The 14,043-nt window shown below is 36.9% G+C and overlaps 1 protein-coding gene across 1 annotated transcript; it reads right to left on the bottom strand.

Moving 5' to 3' along the window:
* Nucleotides 1-4,231: 4,231 nt before the first annotated feature.
* On the bottom strand, nt 4,232-13,591 carry LOC135633353 (eukaryotic translation initiation factor 3 subunit A-like). The gene is made up of 14 exons (XM_065142722.1): nt 13,337-13,591; nt 12,674-12,778; nt 11,791-12,272; nt 11,247-11,462; nt 10,789-11,157; nt 10,663-10,692; nt 9,162-9,389; nt 8,897-9,058; nt 7,542-7,763; nt 7,253-7,459; nt 6,434-6,640; nt 6,265-6,345; nt 5,022-5,223; nt 4,232-4,922 (listed from the first exon to the last, which is right to left on the bottom strand). The coding sequence occupies exons 2-14, from the start codon at nt 12,717-12,719 to the stop codon at nt 4,471-4,473; spliced, it is 2,904 nt and encodes a 967-aa protein (XP_064998794.1). The 5' UTR covers nt 12,720-12,778; nt 13,337-13,591; the 3' UTR covers nt 4,232-4,470.
* Between the last annotated feature and the right edge of the window lie 452 nt (nt 13,592-14,043).

Raw genomic sequence — 14,043 nt, 5'->3', positions numbered from 1 at the left:
GCGGCACTGACAAAGTATTCCTTTTCTTTTGTTTCCCCTCGAATTATCTGCATTTGCTTGTCATATTCTGAACCGGATGGTAAGAAGTTGCAGCGGAAATAAAGAAGAAGAAATGGTTTCATTCTATGCGTTGTGGATTCTAACTGCGACACAGACCGAGAAAGTATTCTTTTTCTTTAGTTTCCCCTCATATCTGCATTTACTTGTCATGTTTTTGAACCGGATGGCAAGAAGTTGCAATGGAAATTGAGAAGAAGAACAACACTACCGAGTGACTTAGCTCATGATCGTGGTAAGTGCCACTTTTGACGTCTATTCTTTAGGTTTTTTGGCAAGTTCATGGCTCTTTGCTTTGATGTATTATGCTACCATACGCAATAATGCATGTGAGATACTCTTTAGTGTTGCATTTTATCTCTACTGGCATAATAGTGATGACAGATTGAAGTGGATGGATCATGTTATGATGGATTCTGATTCGTTTGGTTTCTCTTCCTACAGGATATGATACGAATCGATAGAAGGGCATGTCAACAATTGCTGCATGATTAATCACGTCGATCAAAGAAATGTTGATAGTACATGCAATTTCAGCAGTAGGTAAACAACCATCATCCACAGAGTTGAGTGTAGATAACGACACCCTATCTTAAACCAACGCACCAAACTACTTTGAGATCTAAGCTGTAGGATGATCCCAACTAGTATATAAATTGACATTAATTGGATTAGATTTTGATTTGATCTTCAGTCCACCGGTTGAAACGATGGGTTTATGCAATTATGTATACAAATGTAATGTATTTTCAAAATTAAATTATATTTAAAATTTATTTTCATTGTAGAATATATTATAAAAATGAAAAAAAATAATAAATGTAGAATTTCTCTTGATTATAGAATGAAGTTAAGATCTTCGATGGTAAGAGTACATTAACCAGAAAGAAAAAAAGAAAGATGCAAAGAGGATGATAGGCGAAAGATCAAATAATGCATGCTTCAAGAAAACATTCATATTTTTCATTAAATACTCAATCATCAACTTTCAAGGTGTATGAATCGAACACATGAGATTTGTCTATGATATTATTCAACCATCAACTTCCAAGGTGTATGAATCGAACACATGAAATTGCCTATGATATTACTCAACCATCAACTTCTAAGGTGTATGAATCGAACACATGAGATTTGCCTATGATATTACTCAACCAACAACTTCCAAGGTGTATGAATCGAACACATGAGATTTGTCTATGATATTACTCAACCATCAACTTCCAAGGTGTATGAATCAAACACATGAGATTTGCCTATGATATTAGTCAACTTCCAAGGTGTATGAATTGAACACATGAGATTTGCCTATGACATTACTCAACTATCAACTTCCAAGGTGTATGAATCAAATACATGAGATTTGCCTATGATATTAGTCAACTATCAACTTTCAAGGTGTATGAATTGAACACATGAGATTTGCCTATCATATTATTTAACCATCAACTTCCACGGTGTATGAATCAAACACATGAGATTTGCCAACTATCAACTTCCAAGGTGTATGAATCAAACACATGAGATTTGCCTATGATGTTAGTTAACCATCAACTTCCAAGGTGTATGAATCAAACACATGAGATTTGCCTATGATATTACTCAACCATCAACTTCCAAGGTATATGAATCGAACACATGAGATTTGCTTATGATATTAGTCAACTATCAATTTCTACGAATCAAACACATGAGATTTGCTTAAAGTAGGTATGTACTTAAAAAGAAAGGCCAAATTAATTTTTTGCTTACTTGGGTGCTATCGTTCCATGAGATTTGCCTGTGATATTAGTCAACTATCAACTTCGAAGGTGTACGAATCGAACACATGAGATTTGCGTATGATATTACTCAACCATCGACTTTCAAGGTGTACGAATAGAACACATGAGATTTGCCTATGATATTAGTCAACTATCAACTTCCAAGGTGTATGAATCAAACACATGATATTTGCCTATGATATTAGTCAACTATCTACTTCCAAGGTGTATGAAGCAAACATGAGATTTGCTGGTGATATTAGTCGACCATCAACTTTCAAAGTGTATGAATCAAACACATGAGATTTGCCTATGATATCAGTCAACTATCTACTTGCAAAGCGTACGAAGCAAACATGAGATTTGCTGGTGATATTAATCAACCATCAACTTCCAAGGTGTATGAATCAAACACATGAGATTTGCTTATGATATTGTATGAATCGAAAACATGAGATTTGCCTACGATATTACTCAACCATCAACTTCCAAGGTGTATGAATCGAACACATGAGATTTGCCTATGATATTACTTAACCATCAACTTCCAAGGTGTATAAATCGAACACATGAGATTTGCCTATGATATTAGTCAACTATCGACTTCTACGAATCGAACACATGAGATTTGCCTATGATATTACTTAACCATCAACTTCCAAGGTGTATAAATCGAACACATGAGATTTGCCTATGATATTAGTCAACTATCGACTTCTACGAATCGAACACATGAAATTTGCCTACGATATTACTCAACCATTAACTTCCAAGGTGTATGAATCGAACACATGAGATTTGCCTATGATATTACTCAACCATCAACTTCCAAGGTGTATGAATCGAATACATGAGATTTGTCTATGATATTACTCAACCATCAGCTTGTGTATAGATCAAACACATGAGATTTACCTAGAAGAGAAATGGATGGATTAGCTGGAGCCAAAGCTGGTCGAGTCCCATAACTGGAATCTGCAGATGAACCACCAGCTTCGACGAGACAACTTTGTGCCCCATAAATGGTGCATGAAGTTGGATTAGGTTGGACTGGAAGATACTGAACCATTGAACTGGAACAAGCTGCTTGAGTTGTCATGATCCGAATCTATTGCCGGTATAATCCTGAGAAGAACTAGCTTGAATCCCGAGACCGGAAACACAAGTTGGATTAGCTCGAGAGGCAAAGAAGAATCGAGGCCCTTCAGGAACTCACAGCTGAATTAGCTTCAGAAGGAAAAGATTTGTGTTGTGCATACATGGCTGAGCCAATGTTGTGTCTTCTGGTGAAAATTATGCATGCTCTTCGCACTTGCATGACTAATGTTCCCAATCTAATTACAAGTGAAAAGAAGGCCATCGTATCATTGCATGTGTTACATGAAAACATCACATGTTGAACAAACAATAGCTTCAGCGGAGTGTTTGGTTGTGATTGCTTGCACATTTCACAAAACCTTCCACCTAAAAAAATCCTGACCTTCTAATAGACCACCTAAGTTAATATCTCTGCACCAATAAGCATAACTAGAAAACCTGAAAAGAATAACAAGTGCTAGATTAATCTCAAAAAAGCTATGAATCTTCCAAAGACATTCATCCCAAAAAAAAAAAAAAATGCTGCCTTCCAATCTGCTTGTTACATTGCTGTTAAACCTCGGATTATTCAAGCCACGAACAGGATAAATTTGAAGAGATTTTACTACATATTAAAAAAAGATGTGTCGATCGTCGATAGAATCGGTATAAGCATATCAACACACGATACACCGACACATGTCATAAAATTTTCTTTTAGATCTCAATATATATAATGTTGGAAATCACAGGACACGATATGTATTGGTCCGAACGAAATGTAAAACCATTAGTCGTACAAAGTATGAGGCGAAGCTCCTTAATACTTGTACGACTTACCTTACACATTAAGTTGCCTAACGTTGATGTATTGGTCCGGACGAAATATAAAACCATTAGTCGTACAAATTATGAGAGGCGAAGTTCCTTAATACTGGTACGATTTACCATACACGTAAGGTTGCCTAATGTACGACGAATGGTTATAGATGAATGTTTTAAAAAGGCCAGTGTATGTTGAGGCATGATTTAAGATTCTACTATATTATATGCTAATCATACTGGTCGATACTGACATGTTAAATAATTTATACTAAATGTTATTTGTGGGCTGCGACATACTGTACCAAACCTAAGGGTAATATACATATTTATGGACCATATCACGGCCACCAAGGAGGTTGATTATATATATAAATATATATACTCATTATATCTCATGATTAATTTTGTACCAATTAAATTGATTAGCACTCTTCTTTGGAGCTTTTTATCATGAAATACTTCGGAACATTGGCTCTAAGTATTTTAGATACATAAAAGACCACAAAGTGTAAAGGAATAGAAAAATGTTCAATTTAAGTAGTACAAAAACATCTATAACAATATAAAAAAAGATTGAAAAAGGCAAGAACAGCAGTCTCACACTCGATTGAGTACATCTAAAAGTACCAACATGTCACCTAAAACATTATTTGTCTCCAAGACAAAAGGCAACGAAATGACACTTGACATAATACATCAAAATGCCACAATCGAAAAGGCATAGCCCACTGCTCTACCAATGAAGAGCCTACGGTGCACCACGTGGCCGTGATGAGGACCAGGAAGATGAGGATGATGATGTTCTTGCACCACCGAATGATGATCGACGCTCTTCACTCCGCCATATATCACTGGATGGAGTAGGGCGGTTGTCCTGCCTTCCCCAGCGATCAGGCTCAGGGGGGGCGCCCTTTGGTCCCTCGTTTCTCTCACGGAGGAACTTTGGAACATACTTACCAGGTCCTGGTGCAGGTGTGGCGGCAGCGGCGGCAGCAGCAGCAGCAGGGACAGGTTCAGAGGGGTGAGGAACTGAAACTGGGTCGGCTGGCCGATGTAGTGGTTCAGTGGGCCTTCTAAGAAGTGCTTCTCTTCGCAGCCTTTCCTTCTCTTCAGCCTCTCTCTCTCTCTGCCTCTGCCTTTCTGCAATTGCATCCAGCTTCGCTCTCCGTTCTATCTCTTCCTTCTTTCTTCTTTCCTCCTCTGCAACAGTGAAGAAACAATAATTAGGACCAAACCGTATGACATGGCACTGAAGCTGGTGCTTCATATCCCATGATGTGGTTGGTGCACAACAATTACCTTCACGTTTTCTAGCTTCCTCCTCTTCTCGTAGTCTGGTCAGACGCTCTTCCTCAGACTTCAGATAAAAGAGCATCTTCCTCTTCATCTCCCTTTCATGTTTCCTTGCCGCTACAATCTGGTTAATTCTATCCTCTTTCTCTTTCTTCAGTCTGTTATATTCCAATTCGCGATGGTCAACTATTTTTTGTTGAAATATAACCTGGAGACAGAGAGAGAGTATCAAAATGCGCCATATCAAAAGCACCACATGATAAATGAAGCAGTAATTCAATACAAGTCGTAAGACACTTCTTGTTTTCAATTATTTTAGTAATGCCACAAATCTATCTCAAGTATGAAAATACATGTCCTAATAGTGTTGAAAGACCACTCATAAATTTCACAAATCTAAATATCTTCGATTCCGTCAGCAATATCCTGTTTCTACCTCCCTTTCCTGCCAAACAATAGATCCAGGAGACTGAGAAACTGTCTATATTACTAACCAATGAATTTCAGCACTTCATATATTCAGTTATGATTTTACATAGTCTAAAACACAGCTTTTATAAATCGTACCAATGGCTGCAGTCTAGTGTTTTGCTTAATTCTACTTCATAATTTGACAGTGAGCTCACATAACGCCAGACACTATGACATTTTACATGTTTCTTGCACAAGATTAATGTATTAATCCATTCAAAGAGCGTACAAGTGAAGAACCAACCCTTGATAAAACCAAAATCAAATTACATAATGCAATATAGCAGAAGTACTAGGCGAATCTAATTTGATACTTCTTAGGCTAATTCAAGTCTAGGTGAGTCATGAAAGTGTTCTGGAAAAAATCTTATGGAGTTACAAGATTATTTTTACCAAAGATCCTCTTAGTTTACTTTAAATTTGATACAAGCAAATAAAGTTCTGAAATCTGAATCTTTTATTTTGTGCTTTGTGTTCATTAATAATGGTTTACTGATTAAACAAATTATACCCATGGAGACACACATGGGAATAGCTTACAAAATACAATACATGTCCACCAATGAAAAAATGCAGAGAAGGGCTTTCCCCATTGGTAATAACATTACTTTGTACTAATAGCTGCATAACCATCACAATCCAGATTGAGGTCAATACAGCTGCTTCTATAGGCTAAAGTTTCTATACATGGATGGTAGATAATTTATAAGCAAAAAAGGAAATATTATCAACAAAATTACTAAACCTTAAGTGGAAAACATTTAGCATAAATACAAACCTTGTTATCCAACAATCTGGCCAGTCTATTCTTCTCTTGAAGGTCACCAGCATGGTGATGCCTGCTCAGCTCTATCTCTTTCTATAAGAAGCAAAGGTAAATCTCAATTACCAAAAACAATGAAAGAATTTCATGAAAACAAATAAAACTATCAAGAAAACAAATAAACCAGCTGTTCGCGTTCGTGAATAATTTTCTCTTGGACCAAGCGCTGTTGGAAGGCTTGCTCAATCAAAGAGGCCTCTTCCTCCCTCTTTGCTCGTTCCATGTAATCCATTGTTTTGGCAAGTTTCTGCAGTTTCTTTTCCATTTCTTGCCTTTCCTTCAATTGCTCACTCAAGGCCAGCTCAATTAATGTCTGCTTTGTGACCTTCTCCTATAGGATCAACAACTTGCTTAAAATGGATAGTGAAAGGATCGATTCTCAAAATTTTCAATAAATATTACAAAGAAGCTTTAGCTAAACACACAAAGATGAATAAATAACAATCAACATTGCAAAATAAGCTGTAGGATGGGCAATTCTGGAAGAAAAAATATTAAATAATTGGACATGAAATACTTTCTTCAAAATTGTGAAGGCAACTTCTCGCTTTCACAAAAGCCAGATGAATGACTAAAAGAAGATAGAAATATAATCAATCTTAGCTAATGAAAGGAATATCATCAAGTAATTGGACCCAAATGACTTGAATATTGTGAAAGCAAATCTCATTTTGACAAAAACTAGATGAATACCTCAAAGAAGATGGAAACATATATACGTTAGCTATCTTCTGATAAAAAAAATAATTGCTAGGCCATGCAGTTATATTTATAACCTCTTTCAAAAATTTCATACAATTCAAAACTATACATATGGTATATAGAAATACCCAATTAACTCAACTAAGAACAGGAAATTCACAATAGAAAACCACTCAAATATCAAGCTAATACATCATCCTTCATGGGGCGTTAAGAACAAAGAAATGAAGTATTAGCTTACCCCCTCAAGAAGAGGCTTCTTTCCCTTCTTTTTTGCACCTTTTTGTGCTTCAAGAAGTAATGCTTGAGCTTCCTGGAGTTCTCTCTCCTCTATTTCACGGCGAATCCGCTGTTCCTCCCTTCGAATATATTCTTCAGCAAGTCGCTTCTGTTCAGCCTCTTCAGTAATCTTTTGAAGTTTTAGTCTTTTAGATTCTTCTTCTCGTTCCTTCAAAAGGTTCAAAACTAAAGATTAACTTAAACTCAAGCAAAGAACACCATTCTTGGTAAGAGAGTGAAATATCACACACCATTTCCAACATCTGACGTTCATGTTCTTCTTTTCGTTTCTCGATGATGGATTTTCTGGCAAGGAGCCTCCTATGTTCCTTACTGACTGTTTCTATTAGACCATTTAAGTTCTCTGCCAGTTTAGATTGTTTTCTCACAGGGGGATAAATCAATTTCTTTGCTTTACTAAGAGAATCAGCTAGAACAGCAAGATGATCAGACAGCTTGTCTGATTCAATGTCCTGAGAACAAAACAATGTCATCTTCATGTATGAAGTAGCCATTAGAGAAATTTTTATATATGTAACAGTAAACACACATGAAAACTGCAAAGAAACACTCAAAGAAGGCAATAAATTAAAATAGCTCACTTAGTCTTAGTGACAAACAAATGCAAGTTTAAAATGATCAGCCAGCAGTCAAATGAGTGCATATACAGAAGTGCAAACTGCAAATAAATAGTTGACCTAAGAGTGTTATTTAGAGCATAGAATTCAGAGTGCAACATACTAAGATTACATCCCAGGTGCAAGAAGAATATATGGGAGAGAACAGGTGTAAGATTACATGGTGTAAAGGCACGAGTTCTGTTGCAAATAACTGATGTTTTACACAATGGCTGTTCGGTATTACAATGGCAAAGGACTAATGAATGATAAACATAAATAGCATGTATGTCATTCATGATTAAACAATAGCACATCCTGTACAAACTGTGAAATAGAAAATATAACAGCTTGACATACACTCAGCTCAGCTTCACACCAACTTTGGGAAAAATACAGGAGAAGAATCTATTGCAACAACATTCTCCACAAATTAACGACCTAGAAAGTAATTTTGTGGAAAATGATTACTTAGAGAATGAAACTTTGTACAGAATACAATCAGATACACCCTCAATGAAATAGACTAAAAATAGAAGAAAACTCCTGCAGTATAATGGTATACAAATACTATAACGAGACAATGTCATACAGTGAAGCTGGGAGTACAGACTTTCATTCGCTTTCTCTGATAAACCAATACTATCTAACAACAGATGATACAACACCACTTTGCCGAATCTTCCACAAATTAAGTGAGACAAAACCTTAATGCGACCGGCCTAAGAAATAGGATGCATGTGCACTAAACAGGCAGCATAAAAGTTACAGGAGTTCAACAATCCAGAAGAATAAGGTAGATTAAGAGCACAGATTTTATTTTTCCTCTTGGGAAGGTAAAGAGGATTATTTCACAGGCACATGATGGCACCAATGTAAATTGGTTTTAAATAATTAAAGTTGTGCAACACCTAAGCATGCACATGAATGTACACAAGCAGTACCATGTATCAAGGAATACACAAATAACAGAGACAAGGATGACATACCACATTACCAAATAAAACAACACCCTTCAGGTGATCGACTTTCATGGAAAGAAAATTATATTTGACTGCATCAACTGATATCTTCTCAACAAGTGAAAAGTCAAAGAAAGGAACCATCTTTGACAAAGTCTCAATTTTTATAGACTGATACACCAGAGAAGCCTAAAAAAAATACAAGACAGAAAAAACATAAATAAAAGTGGGATAAAAAAGACAAATAAGAAAAATATGAGGGTAATGGCAATTATGGAGCACAAATACATACCTGCTGAAGCACTCTTAAGGAGGCAAGCTTCTCAAGAGCAGGAACATATTTTGATAGTTGCACTTCTGGTACCGAAGAAGCTGATGATAGCTTACCGCCAAGTTTTGAAATCTTACCAAGCAATGACTGGACACGTGAAGCAAGATCTAGAGGAAAGAATTCATGTTCTAACATATTGTAGAGGTCCTTTACTTCTTGAGAGACGCATGCCATTACACCTTTATTTATCTGTACCATATAGGCTTCATTAAATTAACAACATTTACTTACATCACAAAGGATTATCAGGTGTCATAGCATATAGCACAAGTGCCATAACTTCAGCATAGAGCAGTCAAGTGTCTAAACTTTTTTACATAAACACAGGAGAAGACTAGTGGCATAGGATGGCAACAATGACACAAAAGACAAACTAAAAAGGTTAGCATTTCAAGACAAAATAATTAAACTGATGAAACACAATAACAGACATCATTCAACTTCATCAAGCATTTTTTTTTCAAGTTTTCAGCAGTATGACTAGCCAAGGTCCCAATTTGACTTCAGTAATCAACTAGTAGCATATGTTCTTATGCAGTTTCAAAGATTACCATGTGAATAACGTCTTAACCAAAAATCCCTTATGAATCCTAGCTTAACAAAATATTACATGTTATAGGTTGATCTCTCTTCAAACCAGCACAGCACATCGATATACCCATCAGAAGAACAAAGGCATACATGTCTGATGCTTCTCTCCTTGGAAACCGATAATTCATAGCATTACTATAACTTCCCTATTCATTGCGGGTTGGTTATTCATCAGTACAGGTTTAACTTATAATGTGTTTGGAAGTCCTCAGCCAAACGAGTATGTCACATAGAGCCAACAGGGTATTCCATCGATAACCAGTTATTTTGATTATTTTGAACAACTCTAGTAAATCCTTTTAGGAGGCCCCCAATGACCATAGATCAAACCTATGCCACTACTGAATCGTCAATAACATACTCTTTAGAAATGTACATAATGGAAAAACAAGTCTTTAGAAACCATAATGAGACCTAATCATTCTTCTAGATGTTTACACATTGTACAGAATCATAAATACATTAATCATTTACCAAAGAGAAGAAAAAGACATAAGCCCATTCACAAAATCTCCAGAAATGAAAATCATTCTCTCTTTATAAAACCTCGAGCCCAATCGAGAAGCAGAATAATAATCAGGAGAAATATTTTAGTCAGGCAAACAATCTATATCCAAGTAAACGATGTACCATCCAACAATAGTTACCTTGAAAAGAGGTAGATTCTAACAAGTAAGATGCAGAGTAGACAAAATAATGGGTTTTCACATCTTGAAAACAACCTATAAACTTCATAGGGGTGCAAACATAAAACTCAACAAACTTACTAGAGTATGATTAAAACCATTGCTGGATTACAACTATCATTGCTCAAGAAAATAAATAACTTAAGCACCAAATAAATAACTATTAAGTCGTTTTTTGGCTGTACCAATTCCATGAGCAGTGATGAACGTGAAAGCTGCACAAATAAAAGCAAGATGTTAGCATGAACAAATTGCAAATGAGTACAATATTCAGAGGCATGGTATCTAAAGCAATTAACAAAAATACATACCGTTTCTCTACTCTCTCCTTTATGATCAAGGGTAAAATTAATAAGACTAGCCATTCGTAAGTTCCGCTCCTTGTCATTTTCAAGCTCCAAATGTGATGCACCATGTTTTTGGTCATATGGAGTGACTGAAAGCGCAGCTAATAAAACAGATGATGCTATCAGTTGCAAATCTTTCTGTGATAAGTTCTTATTGTAGCTCTTCTGCAAGGTGAAAAGTCTGAACCATGCATATGCATGGTAAAGATGGCTATCTGAAACCCAAAATATGTCTGTTAACTTTGCATAGTATACCACCATCAACTGTGTCTTGGGACTCTTCTTCACCAAACTCATTAAACCATGGATATCCTCCACTGAACGGAATGCTTCCTGTATAGGAAAACCATATATGAACATGATAACATGGAAACCAAAATTAATTACATAAAAAGAAAGAAGGTAAGCTTCCAAAAACTGACCTGCCATAGTTCCAGATCAGTTGCTATCTTGAGCTGCTCCATTCGTGTATCTAAGTAAAGCTGCAAACTCTCTGGAGCAGTCAGATCAGGCCTATCTCTTTGGTCCTTGTACTTGTTTAAATTAGTGAGATGGTTTCGTATAATCTCGCAGAGTCTACGGAATTCTGTGGTCCTCTTATATTGTTTGCAAAATTGGAAGGCCCGATGCGCTGTCATCTAGATGTGAAAAGAAAAGAAATCAACTAAGATTCCAATGAGATCATTATTCTCATAACACACTATATCTAATGTTGGTTCCATTCTATGGAGGCTAAATAAGAATTTTTTAAAGAATATTCGACAAAAACTTGGTGTTCTGTGATCACCTGAGAAAAAATATTTAAATATAGTCCATTAAACATTTTATACAACTAAAGAAACCTAGAACAGAAACAATTAGGCACATAATTGCAAGTAACTCATTGAAAATCTTTTAGTGCCCTATCAAAGAAGATTGTCTTATGCAATCCATATATCAAGAGTCATGTGAATTTAGATGACTTACTGCATATAGTGCTTCCAACTTGGAATTGTTTCGCAGAATCTCAAGCACCGACCTGTAGGTTTCCCACAAGAATTTGAACCATGGAGTCACAAGCTCCCTGTCTGATCTATCTTTTCCTTTCTCCCCACTGACATAGCTAAGCATTAAGTCCTCAGGTCTCTTGTCAGCCTCTAGATCCTCCACATCCAGTGCATCCTCCAAGGCTTGTGCTTGACTCCTAGCTTGCTCAGCCTTCTCTGTCGAAAGCTGCATGAAATGCTTTATCACCTCTTCCAAAGAGCTAACATTCACTTGTTGGCATATGATGCGGTACTGGATAAGTCCATCCTTTGCAAATCTGCCTCTCCTCATGTCCACACAGAGCTCTACATACTTAAACATGATTCTTTCAAGTGACTTCTGCCATGCCCTGTACCTTTTTGAAGTGATGAGATCATGTAGTGCTTGCAAGGCAGCTTGCTTCTGTCCAACATTAATCAATTCTGAAATGCAGGCGTGTATCTTGTTAGCAAAGCAGAATCATAATGGAACATTTTTATATCATAGGGCAGTCATTGGACTATAAAAAGACAGTTTGATTGGACCACCCAACGTGATTTATGGAAAAAACAACATAAGATGAAAGAAGATTGATTGTCAACATATTCTAGGGGGAGTAGTTGAGCAAAATCATAAACTCTCCAAGCAGAGAATCCCTTCTAGGTTGTGAAACAATACAAATCTCATGCATTTTGTTCCATGGAGAACCCTTAAAATCATGAGACTGCAACATACTGGTTTTATAGTAAGCATTAGCATCCATAAACAATACCACTAACATTTTCCACGAGCTACACGAAACAATAAATTCTGCATAAAAAAAAGTTTAACAAAAATCTATTACCCTCAGCACGCTTCAAGGCGTTCTCTGGCTTAGCAAAGGTCGCCATTTTCACCAGAAGAAGTTTTTTGATGCCAGCTTCTTCCTAAGAAGCAGGCGTGACAGTAGCTGCAGGAAAAGACAAAAAAGAAAGCGTATGCTGTCAAATCCAAAACTGTGAGAAGCTACAATAAGAAGCATCCGTAAGTTCACTGAGGAGATCAGCTAGATACCAACGAATTACATTAAAACATCATGCTTGATGGAGAAACACAACAAAATATACCCATTTTAAACCACTTTCCAAAGTTTTGATAACGACATGATAATATAACCATTAGAAGGGCTTGGTACCCAGCAAAAAAAATATCCATGGACAAAAAAAAAAAACATGAAAATAGCTCTAAGTCCCACACGACAGATCTATTTTATTACAAGGAAGTAGGGACAAAAGTACAACTTTTGTGAAACGAAGATCGAATGATAAAGATCCCCATCACCTCCTCACCCACATACACAGACAAAAAGAAAAGAGGTAACGACATAGACCTAACTATAGCGTCAAAAGCGATCCATTCAACGAGCAATACAGCAGCCAAAACAACAAGAAAATGTGAAGGTAACGTCTTATGCATGGATCAGATCCCAAGCAACAAAAAGAATCAGAAACCGCATCGAAAAACATACCTGAAACCTCTTGGAATTCCAGGCACGGATGCAAACCCGAGGCCGTCGAACCTTGCTTCGAAACCCTAAGAACTTGAAGGAAGAACCAACAGAGACCAGAATTAGGTTTTGTCTACCAAACTAAACGGGACGAATCTAAGGATATCGGATTCTGAGATCGAAGGGCCGCGATAGGAAGAACCCCTATGGCGGGCATACAGAAGCGGCCGCAATCGCCGGAAGGGCGGTCTGGGAGAAGAAATGGGAGGAGGGAGGCCGCTTAGGTTTTATGGAAGGGCTTCGTACAATACCTAATATATATTTCATAAGAGCTCAATATTTACGAGAATGCCTAATCCCAATCCTTGTCGGTTTCGGAACACAAGTTGGGCTCCGATTCGGCATGCTAAGGATGAGTTGGGCTCGGATTGGATTCTAAATAATCCATACTACCCGAATTGGATCAGACTTCGAGTTGGGCTCGGATCGGATTCTAAATGATCGTACTACCCGAATTGGATCAGACTGCAACTTGGGCTCGGATCGGATTCAAAATAATCATACTACCCGAATTGGATTAGACCACGTTGGGCTCGGATCGGATTCTAAATAATCCATACTACCCGAATTGGATCCGACTAGAGTTGGGCTCGGGTCGGATTCTAAAAATCATATTACCTGAATTAAAATAGACTACGAGTAGTTCTCGGATCGGATTCCAAATAATT

This window comes from Musa acuminata, chromosome BXJ3-3, assembly GCF_036884655.1.
Source record: "Musa acuminata AAA Group cultivar baxijiao chromosome BXJ3-3, Cavendish_Baxijiao_AAA, whole genome shotgun sequence".
In the NCBI taxonomy this organism is placed as follows: domain Eukaryota; kingdom Viridiplantae; phylum Streptophyta; class Magnoliopsida; order Zingiberales; family Musaceae; genus Musa; species Musa acuminata.
The sequence above is the reverse complement of the archived record's forward strand: the minus strand, read 5'-3'. Positions and strand labels throughout refer to the sequence as shown.

What these genes read in the sequence shown, in the direction of transcription:
- LOC135633353 (XM_065142722.1), bottom strand. Translation starts at nt 12,719, where the DNA reads ATGGCGACCTTTGCTAAGCCAGAGAACGCCTTGAAGCGTGCTGAGG. An exon ending in CCTTAAGAGTGCTTCAGCAG is followed by an intron (nt 9,059 to 9,161) that starts GTATGTATTTGT and finishes TATTTTTTTTAG; the next exon opens with GCTTCTCTGGTGTATCAGTC. An exon ending in AACGTCAGATGTTGGAAATG is followed by an intron (nt 7,460 to 7,541) that starts GTGTGTGATATT and finishes AACCTTTTGAAG; the next exon opens with GAACGAGAAGAAGAATCTAA.